Here is a 16,558-nt window from a genome sequence, read left to right on the forward strand (position 1 = left end):
TGATTGAGAGAAATGTGGTATGCATGGTTCTTTGATCCGTAAATATTGCGTAATGGGAAAGGGAAAAAGTCAAATAATAGTGTATTCAACTTTTGTTAAGTGGCGGCTTAGTAGTTTTGGAGGCTTAGTTTGGTTATAGTTTAGGAACCTTATGTTCTGACTGTTGTATAACTTAACGCATATGTTTTCTTTATGTAAAATGATTGGCATATGTATATTTTGTCTTTCTCAATCCCTGTAAATGCAACTATACAAATTAACGACAAGGACAAATATGTATGCTGTAATTTTATTCTGTGTTTAATAAATAAACGAATTAAAAAAAAAAACAAAAAACAAAAGTAAAAGATCAGAATGTTATCAAGTCAAAAGTCAGAGAGCGGCATTCAGGAACCTAAACTTACTTGATGTTTTGAGGTGTGACCCTGTGATTCCTGTTCTGCTTTAAACATCTGAGATTGTACTTTAAAGTATAATAGCTATAGTACGTTCCTGCTGGGAGTTGATTATTATTACTCAGGCAGAATACATAATGTAATAAATTCCTAATATTCGAGTTTGTTTACTGGTCATTTTCCTCCTATTGATCAGATTGTATGTACCTGTGATCTTGAATACTATGAAGTGTAATGGATTATCACCGCCCAATGCAAGATCTTTTGGATCTCCAAAAGTGATGTACCATCTGCAACCTTGACCAAAGTCTGGAGGGGAAGGAGCTAGATCCACAGACAAGGTTAAAGGTGCTCACCACACATCTAGATAAGTTCCTTGAGGGGTCTAGTTTTCAAAATGGGGTGAATTGTAGGAGGTTTCCACTGTTTAGGCACATTGGTGGCTCTTCAAACGATATATGGTGTCCACTAATGATTCCAGCAAATTTTACGCTTCAAAAGTTCAATGGCGCACCTTCCTTCCGAGCCCTGCCATTGAGGTGTCAGTTATACCACTGAGGCAGCTTGGGCCCACTCAGGCTACAGAGTCTGGTGTAATGACCACTTTTTGTACACCCACGTTTATGCCCTTGGTCACCTAAGTTATATTGTCCATAAAAAGTAGATACGGTATGTCAGATCTGGTGTACACCACCTGAATGTGTGAAAGTTAAAAAAAAAAAAAAGTTCCAGAATACGGAAGAGATTAAACATAGAACGGACAAAAAAAAGGAATCATCACTGGTATGCATTAGAAGAATCATATATACGGTACTTGTTGTGTATACAAGTACAAAAATGTATAGATATGTTGATAGAAAAAAATCATCTGACAACACCTGCGAGATTAAAAGGGTCATCAGACCTATTTTTGTTCCCCACATTTCACAGAAATATACTTCAAAGGCATCATTGGATCGCTCCGATTATCCAGACCACCGAAGACCCAATTAATGTTCAAATTAATGTTATAAAGGGAGGAAGAAGAAATGTAGTCAATCATTTAGTAAAATACATTATGATTTTCTCTCGAAGTTTGCCAAGCTCTTTAGACATCTATGTTTAAGCAATAAAAGTGTTATTTTACATTGTGGAAGTTTAAGGCCATGTTCACACAGTGCGTTTTTTTCTGCGGAACCGCAGCGTCTTTGCCGCTGCGGTTCCGCAGCTGTTTTCCATGCAGGGTACAGTACAATGTACCTTATGGAAAACAGGAACCACTGTGCACACGATCCTGAAATTCAGAAAAAAAGCCGCGCTGAATAGCTGCGGGAAAAAAGAAGTACCATGTCACTTCTTTTTTCGGAGCCGCAGCGGTTCTGCACCCATAGACCTCCATTGTGAGGTCAAACCCGCAGTAAAACTCGCAGATCAAAAATATATCTGCGGGTTTTATTGCGGTTTGTGGTGCCGAACCGCTGCAGCAGGAAGTGCGGGGAAGCGGGCGGAAGTGCGTGGGCGGAGTGTGGCTGCCCCGATCCCACCCCCCCATGCTCCGATGCCCCCCCGTGCTCCGATGCACCCCCCCGTGTCCTAATCTCCCCCCCTTGTACTTACCCGGCCTCACGGTGTCCGTCTGGCCGTCTTCTCCCTGGGCGCCGCCATCTTGCAAAATGGCGGGCGCATGCGCAGTGCGCCCGCCGAATCTGCCGGCCGGCAGATTCGTTCCAAAGTGCATTTTGATCACTGAGATATAACCTATCTCAGTGATCAAAATAAAAAAAATAGTAAATGACAACCCCCCCCCTTTTGTCACCTTCATAGGTAGGGACAGTAAAAAAATTAAGAATTTTTTTTTTTCCCACTAAGGTTAGAATAGGGTTAGGGGTAGGGTTAGGGGTAGGGTATTTTCAGCCATTTTAACCCTAAAAAACTCCCTAGAAAACACACAGACTCTGCATAGAAAACTGCATAAAAAAACGCATCAAAAAACGCATCAAAAAACGCACCAAAAAAGCACCAAAAAAAGGACCTGCGTTTTCTGCAAAGAGCTGCGGTTTTTAGTCCTGAAAAAAAGGATGGAAATCAGGAACGTGTGAACATACCCTAATAACATGAGGCGTTACAGTGTGTGCATTGCTAATAGCAAAAGGCATTCTTTCACCTATTTACTGTACAAAGCCAAAATATAATGTATTATTGAGACTCTTACAAAAATACACCTGACTGCAAAATAAGGAACTCTTCTGCTTCATGGCTCCAGTCAGGGGTTCCAGTATTTTGTGATGGCAAGAAGAAAATGCCTAAGCCCAAACGTAACCAAATAACCTGATGAAAACTTACAGAATCAGTTTAAAGAGTTGGCATAGCTGTTAATGTCATCAGAGTCATTTTCTCTGTGCATAATTGCAACCAATGCCATACTGTACCTTAATTCCTTTTGTGTCTTCTTCATCAAAGGACCCAATGTCAAAGGCATCAGCTGCATTTACCTCTCCTCGAGGTGGAATAAGTGGAGGGGGATACTAGAAGAACATCACAACTTACAATTACAACTTTTATAATTCCAGCCATCATCTACTTCCATATTTTTATCAATTTTGCAACAGTGTGCCGTTATCTATTTCTGGAAAATAATGCAATGGCAGCCAAGTCATTTGGTTCAGGAATATAATGCAAAATCAAAATTACATTGCATTATACACAATAATGAAGTTAACTGAAGAACAACTTGCGGGACAGAGGGGGAATCATAATTACACTGCTTAAATAATCATCATACCAACATTTCTGGTGTGTGATCACTTTACAGCATCTCAGTTAATTCATGTATTTCTGGTGTTCTGGGTAATTTCTGTGTGAAGACTAGAATTATTCCAACGTATGTTTGGTCTTAGTTTTCTAAAATTTGTCAACAGAATAGTAAGCTGTGAAGAAACCAGATTGTATCTTAATTACCCTGACAGCTACGTTTTTGCAAACCAATAAGAACTGACTTTTCATCTGTATATTGGCTTGTGCATTTAAGTGTTTATGTCTGGTGGTTCAAGACAGACTTGCAAACTGATACCATTTAACATACAGTGTAAGTGTGTAATAGTGACTTGTACATAGTGTTTGTTTATCTTTGTTTATTGATGTGTGCGGCTATGCTAATTGTGCATTGAACTCCAGAACTAGCTTGGTGACTTCTAAAGCAGAGAAGGAAAGACTGTGCAAATAGATTGAATGGTCAAGTAGTACTACGTAATCTCATCACCATTGTTTGCCATATCTTGATGTTGAACTAAAGGACACTGGGTAATTCTAAAAATAGCTTACATGCCTTGGGTATAAAACGACTCAGAGATCACATCCTGGGGGAGACTGAAGTAACACAGAGCTACCAGCCAGACATTCTGCAAACCACTTCAACAGACAAGAGAACGGACTGCAGCCAATTCATCATGGCACCATCACGAGGGACACTGATCTATGATTCTATAGGAAACAACCTAGGGGTTTTCGGCTCCGGTTGGAAGGACACAGATCTGATCCAGTGACCATCTCCATGGAACCAGGGATATGTTTGGAGAAAGCCAAGTTTGGGACCAGCTGGTCGCCTGGTTCCATGGAGATGGTCAGATAAGCCAGGTGGTGACTCTCGTGTCAACTGGCTTTGGACCTTGTATGGACTCTATGGACAGTTCTTGGTCATCTCCCTATGCTTGTCGTTAGCCCTTCTCTGTGCGTGCATCCACAGATGGAGTAGCGACCCTGGGAGCTCTGAAATCATGTCATACTGGAAATACGTGGAGACGCAGTGATCTTTTATATGCGCCCATGTAATCAAGCAATTCCAGCCATGTTGGGATTGTTCTGTTTGCTATTGTGTGCTGTGGTTCAATAAAGTATTGCCACACTGTTTTACCTTAACCCTGTGTTGTCTGTGTAGTGTATTGCCCACTGGGAGATAGAGCGGGCGTTCAATGGTATGAGCCGTGATCCATGCAGTCTTGCTAAAGACAGCCGGGCCAGCGGACGAGAGCACCCACGGACCCCGTTTCGTCACATAAGCATTTAATAGAACTTGTTTACAGTGGTCCCTAAACAAAATACATGGCAAAAAAGGTACACCATTCAATAATATGTAATTTTCTGAAACATTGACCCCCCTTTTATTTTCTTTAGGATGCAGTCATTTTTTAAGGGAACTCTGCAAGGTTCCATCACAATGAGGATGAATAAATGTTGAGCAGTGATGGACGAGCCCTGGATGATTGGGTCCAGCGGGTTCGGCCGGACATTTAAAAAAAAAAAGGTTGGTTCAGAAACCAGAACGGTACCCAAACCCTGACCCCATTCAGATGAATTGGGATCCAAACATAAGTTGTTTGCAACGCTGTCATCTGCATGACAGAGAAGCAAACACTGCCTCTGATTGGCGGTAAGATCATTACTGCCAGAGAGCTGCAATTTCCACGCTGTCAGATGACAGCATAAGCAGGATGCTGTGACCAGCAGTAAAAACTTTACCACTGGTACCAGAGGCGTCAGCTGATGTGAGTACTATTCCCATCAGCCTACGCCTGCTGCCGCTGATAACAGTGAGAGCAGGCGTCGCTGATGGGAGTATTCATCAGCCAGTGCCTGCACTATGAATAAAAAAAATGATGCGGGGTCTGTTCTATTTTTGATAACCGGCTGTCAGCTTCATCATGGCTGGTTATTATGAATAGAGGGGTCTCCACTCCATTTTTCTGGTGCTTTCCCTGGCACTTCCCACTTGCCCTGTGGCAGCGGCAAGTAGGGTAATATTTGTGGAGTTGATGTCACCTTTTGTATTGTCAAGTGAAATCAAGCCCAGGACTTCGTAATGGAGAGTCGTCTATAAGCCACCTCTCCATTATTAACCCCATAGTGACATTGTAAATAAAAACACTCATAAGAACTTCCTTTATTTGAAATAAAAATCCATACTGTTTTACAAATTTGTTTAAAAATAAAGTTATACTAGCCTTATACCCATTCCATTGAAGCCCTTGTCCCCAGTAAAAAAGAAAAATAAACAACCATATCTCTCACCTGTCCGAAGTGAAGGTGCCCCACGCCATTACAGATGTCTGTGTTATGTGGTTTACAGCATGGATGGTACCATGATGTGACTGTCCAGGATGAAAACCAAAGGAGAATGACGTGCTGTGGGAGCAGCTTCAGTGACTAGCGGTGATGTCAGAGTTCACCGCCAGTCACTGAAACGGCTTTCCCACACTTTATTCTCACGATGACTTCTTCGATCTCATCCCAGTTCATTGTCCCGGCTCACAGTGAAGTGTAGGAATGCAGCTTCAATGACCGGCAGTGAGGGGGGCAATATCCACGGCTCCTTACCAGACGGAGAATACCAGCCCTCAGATGCCTGCTTTAGATTGGCTGGTTGTCAAAAACAGGGGGAACCCCATGCTGTTTTTTTTAAATAATAATAATAATAAAAAAAAAAACGGAGTGGGACCCCTCTATTCTTGATACCCAGCCATGATAAAACTGACAGCTGAAGGTTGCAGCCTGCAGCTTTGCTAGCACTGGTTCTCAATAGACTCAGTCATTTTTTTAATGTATTTATTTGTAGTTGATGACTACTCCTATTAGCGGTGCCTGCTCTCGCTGATAACAGCAACAGGTGTAGGCTGATGGAAGTAGTACTCTCTCGTCAGCTGACGCCTGTGACCGGCAGTACACTTTTCACCACCGGTCACAGCTACTGGCTCACCGCAGCACTCTGACCGGCGGTAATAATCTCACCGCCGATCAAAGTCACCGGTGTTTATCGCACTGTCATGCAGATGGGAAAAACTTGATGTTTGGGGTGCCGAACCCAAACTTTACTGTTATGGTTCACCAATTTCTAATGGTGACCATACATGGTATCACACAAGTGTAAAGGCCCTCATATAAATTTTGGCGGACATTGGTCGATTTCCGCAGACAACCTAATATGTATGTGGCCTCAAAACTCTGCCCAGGTAGGTGATGCCTTGGGAGATAGTGAATCATGCGGCTTAAATTAAACCACTCTATCCTTCTGTCATGCAGATAGATAAACCTTTGCCTGAGCAACCTGGCTGTAGCATGCTTGACTCTCCGCATAGAGAAAGGACAGTTCTGTAAAGTGGATGGGCAATGTCATTCCATATAAATAAAGTGCTACTCTTCGTAGGCTGTGTTACCTTTTGCATATACACCTGTTGCCAGTCAATGCCTTTAAAGAACGGATGCTCCTTAACCTCCAGCGCGCTACAAGGAGAAAGTAACGTTAATATGATATAATGAGGGTTCTCCATTTTCATGTCTTTTTTTTTTTTTTTTTTTACTGTAATCAAAAACGCTTTGCTTCAGCTTAAAAAAAAACAAAACAAAGCAGAACGATTTCTCCTTGTCTAAACAATTAAGTATCCACTTTACTGTGGAGCTAATAGACCGTATTAGTTACTCATCCTTTAGAAAATGTCTGCAAGGATCTGATGACTCAAATACAGAATGAAAGATGATGATTTCAAAAGCTTTAAAACAGCCCACTTATACTTTGACACATCCCTTATTTCTCTAAGCAGCAACCATCTTCCAGCATAAAATGTTAGAAAATGCACGTGTGCACGCTGCAGATTGGAAGAAAAATACAGGCTCGGACTGGCCCACAGGTGAGTCTGTGAATTTCCCGGTGGGCTGCTGTGCATGAGTGGGCCCTTCACCCTCTTGTATGATCAGTGGTTGGAACAATACACTTGATTTACTATGTGCAGACAAAGACAGCATCTCTTCATTCATTTAACAAACTACCCAGTTTAGGGTTATATAAATTTGTGACTGAGGGTAATGTAATATTTGCATGTTGCAGAACTTTAGGCTACTACATACATATATACACAGAGAGCCGTGATGTTGGCCAAGTCTGCAATTCTGGTAGGCTCCGATACTAATTTATATATATATATATATATATATATATATATATATATATATATATATATATATATATATATATATATATACACATATATATACATATATATATACACACACAGAGAGAGCAGTGATGTTGGCCAAGACTGCAATCCTAGATTTTAGTGCAATACTGACCTTCCTCCCTGGCAGCCAAGTCTCTTGCTCACATCTCTTTGAAGAAGGCCTTCCAAGAGGGACTTCAGTTCTGGAGTAAATGAGTCTGGCAGCTCCACATTCTTGACATGTTTAAGAAAAGCGATATCATATACATTTAAAAGACATTACAAAGGAAAGAGAGAAACAGACAGTCATATTTGATCCTATTAAGCCCCTCCACACAGCGATGGAAGAGTTAATGTAAGTCCCCCCCGCTGAAACACACAGAAATATGGCGGGGGTCTCATGTCCACATATACCCTAACCCCCACTTTATGCTTCGTATGTTACTGGGGAGAAGATCTTGAGGTAATGGTAACCGGTGAGCTAAAAATAGACTAGCCGGTTCTGACCAGTTTTTGTGCGCCTTTTTTGCCAAATTTTGATTGGCTGTTAACGGTTTTGGCGGTATTTTTTCCGAGATATAACCCCGTGTCAAGCTGTTGTCACCTCAGTCTGCGGGTGCGCGAAGAAAGAAGAGCCCACCCTCCCTCCCTTTATTTATTTGTTATCAGTTGTCGTATGGTTTTGTTCGTGGGGTAAAATCACTCAGTTATGGGTGGATTTGGTTTTTACTGGAAGTTTGGAATTTATTGGAATTTTAATATATGGAACATTATTTATTGGTTATTTATTAATTATGTAACCCAAATAAAACCTCACGGCCATTTTTATTCCATCACTAACGTGTGTGTGTATATATTTGGGAAAGGGTTTTATGGGGACATGTCTTGTCTGCACAGTTGACATGCATATTAAACAAGGACATAGTTCGGAATCTTATGGAAAAACTGTTCTTACCATTGTGAGTGTCATCCTGTCGATCTCATGTTTGTCTTTGGTTTTATGCTGTCTGAACGGGCTGTGGCTGCAGAAGAAAAAAAAAAAACATTCATGTTTTCTGTGCAACACAAACCGGAAAATAACTTCAATAGCTGCAGCTGGATAATAACATTTATTTTTAGGATCCTCTATCAGTTTTGGATAACAAAAACATGCAAAAGTGTCCTGGGTAAGAAAACCAGGAGATAGGAGTACTAAAACTGGGATTGAAGGGAACCTGTCAAAAACTTAATACGCCCCCCAACCAATTATATGGCTGTGTAACCCTTCAGAAATAAAGCCAGCCAATTCCTTTATGACCCAACCCGATGATGCGGCATTACAAAATAGCACTTTGAAGATCAGTATACACCAGTCTGGAAGTGCAATGAGAATGTGACATCTTGTGGTCGGCATTCCACAGTCTGACTGCACTAACTGTAAAGAAGCCTTTCCTATTTAGCTGCTGGAATCACCTTTCCTCCACATGAAATGAGTGCTCGCCGGCCCTTTGTAAGGTCTGTGGAAGGAATAAGTCATGTGCCAGTCCTTTAGGCCAGACATTTACTTGTACAATAAATATATACATATCGACCAAACCGCTGCATGACCAGCTCTATCCTCGCCTACTGTATTCTCACCCATCCCTTGTAGATTGTGAGCCCTCGCGGGCAGGGTCCTCCTGTACCAGTTGTGACTTGTATTGATTAAGATTATTGTACTTGTTTTTATTATGTATACCCCTCTTCACATGTAAAGCGCCATGGAATAAAGGGCGCTATAACAATAAATAATAATATCTACACCACATTTATCATCATTAGACACCATCTGCCATGTGTTTGCCCATGCAGGCATTTTATCTATATTGTACAGTAAGCTACCGATAAGCTGCATAACCAAGTGGACATTCACAATAAAATGGCTTTTATCTACAATCAATTAGGAAGTCAGCCTATTCTCCTCAGTGGTGCGGTTTGGACAGTTTGACGTACAGTGTGAACACATCCTTAATTGTTAAAAGGTTGCAGTAATGGAATGTACAATTTGATCAAGCTATACCACATTTTATGATAATGAAATCCAGTATTTACAAGAGTCCCTGTGTAAGGCTACGTTCACATTAGCGTTGCGCCGCTGTTGCGTCGGCGACGCAGCGGCGACGCGCCCCTATGTTTAACATAGGGGACGCGTGCGTTTTTTGGGTGGCGTTTTTCGCCACGTGCGTCGTTTCCGACGCTAGCGTCGGACGCAAGAAAATGCAACAAGTTGCATTTTCTGTGCGTCCGATTTTTGTCAAAAACGACGCACGCGTCGCAAAACGCGCGCGTTTTTGCGCGCGTTTGCGCGCGTTTTAACATGCGTCGCGCGTTGCGTCGCCGACGCAGGGCGGCGCAACGCTAATGTGAACGTAGCCTAAGAGCAGCATACACAGAGCCTGGTACAGTCAATGGCCATGTATGATTGGGAACAGAATAGTTGTAGGTGTACCTCCCAGTCTGCATTTCTATCCATACGGAATCATTTATTTATTTATTTAAAGAAAATGTAGTATGTCAGACAGTTCTTTAGCCAAGTTGTGCACTAGAGGGCAGTAGAAGCTTTCTCCTGTTGGCTTCGATGAAGGACATCATACAAGGTCAGTATAACCATGAAAGTCTATGTAATCGTTACCCACAAAAACGAATATATTCAAAGAAAGGCTGATATCGGAAGAATCCTTAGCGTCACTACTGAAGAACTGACAAATAAATGTTTAAATTACAATTCTTGCAGGAGACAAAATCCCTTGTAACAAAATCCCATGTAACATGTTTTACGTAATAAGGAGGACATTTTCAGAATGATACTACATGCAGAACCTACTAGATTTGCTTTATTTTTTGAGACACAGTCTTAACTTTTTTGAGTCAAGAAATTCCTCTAAATTGCAATAGGATAACAACACAACCCTAAATATAAATTTGTTTAGGGAAAAGAGGATTCACTGCAGAAAATATATATTTTTTTTTATTCATATTTATAAAAAATATAATGATATCAAAATCCAACCAGGTTAAACAAAAAAAGTGACACGTTAATCTGTTTAGAGTCATTATCATGTGCAAAGAATGACCAAAAATATCAACAAATATCATAGCCTAGGACTCCCCACTTCAGGATTCAATGCTAGGTAAATCAACTGCTTTAACTTGTAAGGTGCATGTGCATATATTTAAAATCCTTAATCATAGTGCTTGCTTTACTGAGGCAAAAGGAGTCCAAAAAAAGTGCAAGGAAGAGAAGGGTCTAGCCAAAATAGGTTGGTATACCTAGACTCTGCCCTTGCAGAAAGCATGCGCTGCTGAACTCATTGACGACTGTATACAGTGCTGTCTATGACATCAGCTCTCTTGACTTATATTTGTAAAATAAAATCAACATAAAAGTCAAAAAAAACCCTAGCCAGTCCAAGTATTTGATGTTTTTATCATAGGCACACCTTAATATTAATAACTAACGAAGCCCTTTATTATCACATCAGGTATATTTTAGATAACTCCTGATTTGCAAATGTGTGCTCTTGTTTTTTCAGTTTCTTGCCATTATCACAGCAAAAAGAAAAAAAAATGACATGACTGCAATGTGTGAACGCAGCCTAATTCTTACCCTGCAGTAGTTATTAAAAAGGTCTTTGTATAATGAATTTAGAGAAAGCACTTGTTATATTAGTGGTGTTAAGCTATTTACATTGTTCTTGTTTGTTTCACTGTAAACAGCAATCACTTGCTAAATGATGCTAATAAGCAATATGTACGGTAATTGGGATAGGGCAATTCTGACCACAACAATTTTCAGATATAGTCTCAGTTGCTGGTAGATATCGTAATAATTTCAGGAGGTTTTTATTAAGGTCTGATGGTCTCAAACAGTTTAGAGATACTTTGTTTGCGCTCCACCAGTTGTTTTTTCCTTTTTTTCAATAATAAATTCTACTGCCTGCTGAGAAAAAGATCTGAACATAGTGTTCCACTGAGACAGTGTATCGGGGTCTCCAATGTCTCCTGAGAGGGCCTTCTATACTCTGGGGCCTTCAGGAATACAATCAGAAGCTATATACCTTTCTAAAGTAGCAGCTTCCCACATATCGCGCATGCCTTTAATTAGTAGTTGCTCCAATGATTTGAATGATTCCTTAATAAAAGTAATATCCTCCTTATTCGATTTCGGGGTCGTAGGTTGATATGATAGGTTAACAAAACCTTTGAATGTTTAAAATGCGATCTTTTCTATCAGTCCACAAGTAGCCCATTCTTTTGTAGTAAAAATGACACCGCTGCCTACTAAAAAGTGTGGTGTGCTAGACAATAGATAAAATATGAAAGTGGCACGAGGTGTCAAGAAAAGCTATTTCCTGCAGCGAATAAAACAATCACCACAAGAATTGTCGCAAGTTATGAAATAAAGGAAAAAATATATTCGCGCTGGAAAAAGAAAATAGAATAAAAGATAAATATGGCCACAAAAAGCACAAAACTATGTACATGGGTAGTGTCAGCCAGTGAGATCTGTTAAATAAAATGAGTATGACCCGCCGGTATCTCCAACATCCAATATTGTACACATGCAGTGAAAGTCAGTCTCAGTTGTAAGATCATTAGATTTCTTACCACCGGCGATTTCCAAATTCTCCAAGACGGAGTAAATGGAATAGAAAGGGCGGGCCAGTCCATAGCTTCAATGCCTTCATCTTGCAGGAACTGCAGACACACTCCAGTGTACATTCAAGTATTTAAAGGGTTGTTACAATTACCGTATTTTCCGGCGTATAAGACGACTGGGCGTATAAGACGACCCCCAACTTTTCCAGTTAAAATATAAAATCTTCTCAAAAGTCGGGGGTTGTCTTATATGCCGGGTGTCGTCTTATAGGGTGGGTGCGAAGCAATCTGCGGTCGATGTATATAGTGGGGGGGAGTGGTCCCGATGACAAGGTGAGGGAGCGCCTCACCAGGAAGCTGTAAGTGAAGCAAACTGTCAGCGTCTGGGATGCCAGGGGTATGCAAAAAAGAGAGAGAGAGCGGTGCTGTGCCTAGAAAAACACTCCTCTTTCACTAATCTGGCTCACCGTTGTATCCTATTATCTCCTTCTCTGCCTCTGCTTCACTTACACCTTCCCGGTGAGGCGCCCCCTCACCTCATCATTGGGGTCGCTCCACCCAAAATATGCGGCGACCGCAGATTACTCCGCACCTGCCCTATAAGACGACACCTGGCGTATAAGACGATACCCGACTTTTGAGAAGATTTTCAAGGGTTAAAAAGTAGTCTTATACGCCAGAAAATACAGTACATGTTAATAACATATCAAGTGAAAGATATTTTATTAATTCATTATACAAATATTATATTAAAGTGCATAGTAGTGACTTAATATTCCAAAGTGACAGTGCAAAATTATAATTATCAATAGACAGACAGTGAAGTGGACATACATAACATTTCATTTATATAGATCGCAACATGTGTTTATATTTAGGGGCTCACCCAGTTGTAGCGTGTTGTGGGGTATAGAGTATTTCCTCACACGCCGATCTTGGTGTCCTAGTACATCCATTGTGCATGTCACGTGTATCATAGCCCAATAACCCAGCAGAGGCCATTCAGGTCAAAGTATCCTCACGCAGGCGCAGTGCATGTCCGGAGTCGCATCCACCATCTTGGCTACTGGACCAAGTGCGCCCTTTTTTTGATTATTACTTTGTAATAATTTTCACTTATTATAGGGCGAAGATCGGCATGTGAGGAAATACTCTATACCCCACAACACGCTACAACTGGATGAGCCCGTAAATTTAAACACATGTTGCAATCCATATTAATTAAATGAAAAGTTATGTATGTCCGCTTCACTGTATCTATTGATAATTATAATTTTGCACTGTCACTTTGGGATATTAAGTCACTACTATGCACTTTAATATAATATTTATATAATGAATTAATACAATATCGTTCACTTGATATGCTAACAACATGTAATTGTAACTCCCCTTTAATTATTTGAATGTACACTCCTAGCATTGCTTGAGAAAAGCTCACAGTGGCTGAAACGTTGCCACGCCATGGGCTATTAAAGTCCTCTTTTGTACTGTAACCGGTATTGGAGTGCTGCCTCTTTCTCATTTTTAGATATTTATATAAATTCACATGCATTTTTGGTGGGGACTCTGTTTCAGGCCCACGTTTGGTACTTGTGAGTGAACTACAAATGTCACAATAAAACATTATTACTTTTCATATTATTTAAAATCATTTGATTATCAAAAGAAAAGGTCAAGCTACAGTTATATTTCAGTTATGCCCTTTATTGTGATCTACTGATATACCACAATGTTATCTAATCTGCTACTGAACACTGAAAATTACACAAAAGCGTGCTTACAACGCTAAATTTTATTCTGAATATTTTATAGAGGTCAACATGGAAGAAAAGGATTGTGAATTGTCTGCACTTGCTAATCGGGCAGAAAAAAAAGACAATCAATTATGGCAACTACTTAAACAACAATGTTCAATAAATGGCCCAAAAATTGGCACATCATCATTGATATGTGCAAGGAGGGCTGTCTGTATGCTCATTTCAACTAAGCCACCACTTTCTCCTAAATGCTTGAAGCATTGGCTGACTGGATTAATTGGATCTTCTCCCGAGAACCAGCACAAGCCCCGTTTGAAAGAAGCAGTTACATTATTTTTTAATTGGACTGCCAGAAATAGCCAACTGCAGAATTTGGCGGGTCTTTGGCACTTCCATAAGTCACAGTTTTTAGGACCTGTATGGGTCCCAGATGTCGGTGCCCCAGAAATTGGGAATCTAACCCCTAGCCTATAAATAGGGGATAACTTCCAAATTTGAGAATGCCCCTTTAACTTTGTGGCACACAGGGCCGGGGACCAGGGAACATCAGGTGTATCTTTGCCACTACGAGTGCTTCAGTATATTCTGCCGATACGACAATGGCCCATGAAAGAACATGGTGTAGAATAATAATAATTTTTATTTATATAGCGCCAACATATTCCGCAGCGCTTTACAAATTATAGAGGGGACTTGTACAGACAATAGACATTACAGCATAACAGAAATACAGTTCAAAACAGATACCAGGAGGAATGAGGGCCCTGCTCGCAAGCTTACAAACTATGAGGAAAAGGGGAGACACGAGAGGTGGATGGTAACAATTGCTTTAGTTATTCGGACCGGCCATAGTGTAAGGCTCGGGTGTTCATGTAAAGCTGCATGAACCAGTTAACTGCCTAAGTATGTAGCAGTACAGACACAGAGGGCTATTAACTGCATAAAGTGAATGAGAACATGAATAATAGCAGAATTTCTCATTCATGGTGTTTTAGCCATGATATAGAACAAGGTATTATTAAAAAAAAATCTAATGTTACCAGCAAAATTCCAAGAGATAGTGAAGTACTGCATGTGAGAATGGCTTTGTGAGGTTTCAATCATAGCAGCACATTCAGATTTTCTTTTTAAGCAAACAGCAGCACTGGGAATGAGCAGGAGAATCCACACATGACTAGCACAGACAATTGCTGTAGGGGAGTCCTGCCCTTTAGGACACACTCCTTGTGGTTGCTCAGGCGTGAACGACAATGCATTTGCTCAATAGCGGTCTGAGGTTGACGTGGTGCTCGCGTGTTCATTCAATTCAGGTGGAAACAAACAAGGGGCTGCCTCAACCTGACGGGCATTAACCATATCTAGACAGATTGTTTAATACTGGGATGTTCACAGAAGACCTGACATCCTACAGATCACAGCTTCTCAAAAGACTGTGCCTGGGCCTTCATTAACACATGGGGTGGATGCCAAAAAGAAGATTTTATTTGTCATTTGTCTGTTGAAGGCAATAAATCAGTGAAATGAACACAAAATCGTGTTACTAAAGACTGCTGCAGCCAGAGAAAGGCCTGTACAACGCGCGTCACCACCCAACATAGATATTGTACTTTGCTGTTGCATATAGTTCTGTACAGCTACACAGAGTTTGGTTTCACTGTGTGGTACAGTATGTGGTACATTGAATGCAGTTTCTGGAAATAATAATTTATTCTACTATTATCCCTCAATCTCAACAACTGATAGAAAGGGGTGCCTTAAGCCCCCGTCACACATAGCGAGATCGCTAGCGAGATCGCTGCTGAGTCACAAGTTTTGTGACGCAACAGCGATCTCAGTAGCGATCTCGCTATGTGTGACACGTAGCAGCGATCAGGCCCCTGCTGTGAGATCGCTGGTCGTGTCGGAATGGCCTGGACCATTTTTTGATCGTTGAGGTCCCGCTGGGCAGCACACATCGCTGTGTTTGACACCTTACCAACGACCTCGTTGACAGGACGTCCCATTGAATCATCATGAAATAGCATCGTTCTACAGGTCACTACAGTTCGCCGCATCGCTGCTGCGTCGTTGGGGAGATCGCACTGTGTGACATCTCACCAGCGACCACATAGCGACGCAGCAACGATCCCTGACAGGTCGTATCGTTGTCGGGATCGCTTAAGCGTCGCTATGTGTGACGGGGCCTTAAGGGTGAATTCACATCACGCATATTCAGACCAGATATTTCTATGACTGAAAAGTAGTTTCTCCAATATGAATGGTAGAGTTTTGGAGCAGACACATGGATTTCGGCAGGCCCTTCTACAAAAAAAAAAAAAAAAAAATCAACATCACTATAAAGTTTCATTCAGACATCTGTGAACCACGTACATGTACTGTGTTTTTTTATGGATGGAACAAACAGCCATGATAGTCTATGAGGCAGAATGAAAACCATAGAATCATGTCCGTTTATAATCCAAGTCAAAACTACCTGTACAAATATATGGTTCTGTGAAAATCATGGACAGAAAACGGATGGCATCTGTGTGAAATCTATGTGCCGTCTGTGATTAATAGGAGCCTGCCAGCAGGTCTTCGTACCCCAAACTGATGCCATCTATAAAGCAGAATAAATCCGTTGCTTTTTTTTATCAATCCTACATACCATTGCAGATAAATTCCTATTCCAATTTTTATGTTAATGAGCCACAAATGCACAGCTCTTGGCTCTACACTTACACTTATCTCATGCTCTCCTCGCCGGCCTCCTGTCACTGACAGTTCTCTCTTCTCAGTGACCTGCTCCCCCACCCAAGATCTTACGCAAGTTTCACCACTCTCG

At 41.1% G+C, this 16,558-nt stretch overlaps 1 protein-coding gene across 2 annotated transcripts in view; it reads right to left on the reverse strand.

Annotated features, from left to right (window-relative positions):
- Nucleotides 1-16,558, reverse strand: part of GRK3 (G protein-coupled receptor kinase 3) — a 402,808-nt gene that overhangs the window by 10,397 nt on the left and 375,853 nt on the right. For both annotated transcript variants that reach the window (XM_069759125.1, XM_069759117.1), the window contains exons 14-17: nucleotides 8,313-8,379; nucleotides 7,491-7,591; nucleotides 6,581-6,647; nucleotides 2,804-2,899 (exon numbers count right to left, since the gene is read on the reverse strand). In XM_069759125.1, the coding sequence (XP_069615226.1) occupies nucleotides 2,804-2,899; nucleotides 6,581-6,647; nucleotides 7,491-7,591; nucleotides 8,313-8,379 (331 nt within the window). The remainder of the gene's footprint in view (nucleotides 1-2,803; nucleotides 2,900-6,580; nucleotides 6,648-7,490; nucleotides 7,592-8,312; nucleotides 8,380-16,558) is intronic.

This window comes from Ranitomeya imitator, chromosome 1 (assembly GCF_032444005.1).
Source record: "Ranitomeya imitator isolate aRanImi1 chromosome 1, aRanImi1.pri, whole genome shotgun sequence".
NCBI classification, from domain to species: domain Eukaryota; kingdom Metazoa; phylum Chordata; class Amphibia; order Anura; family Dendrobatidae; genus Ranitomeya; species Ranitomeya imitator.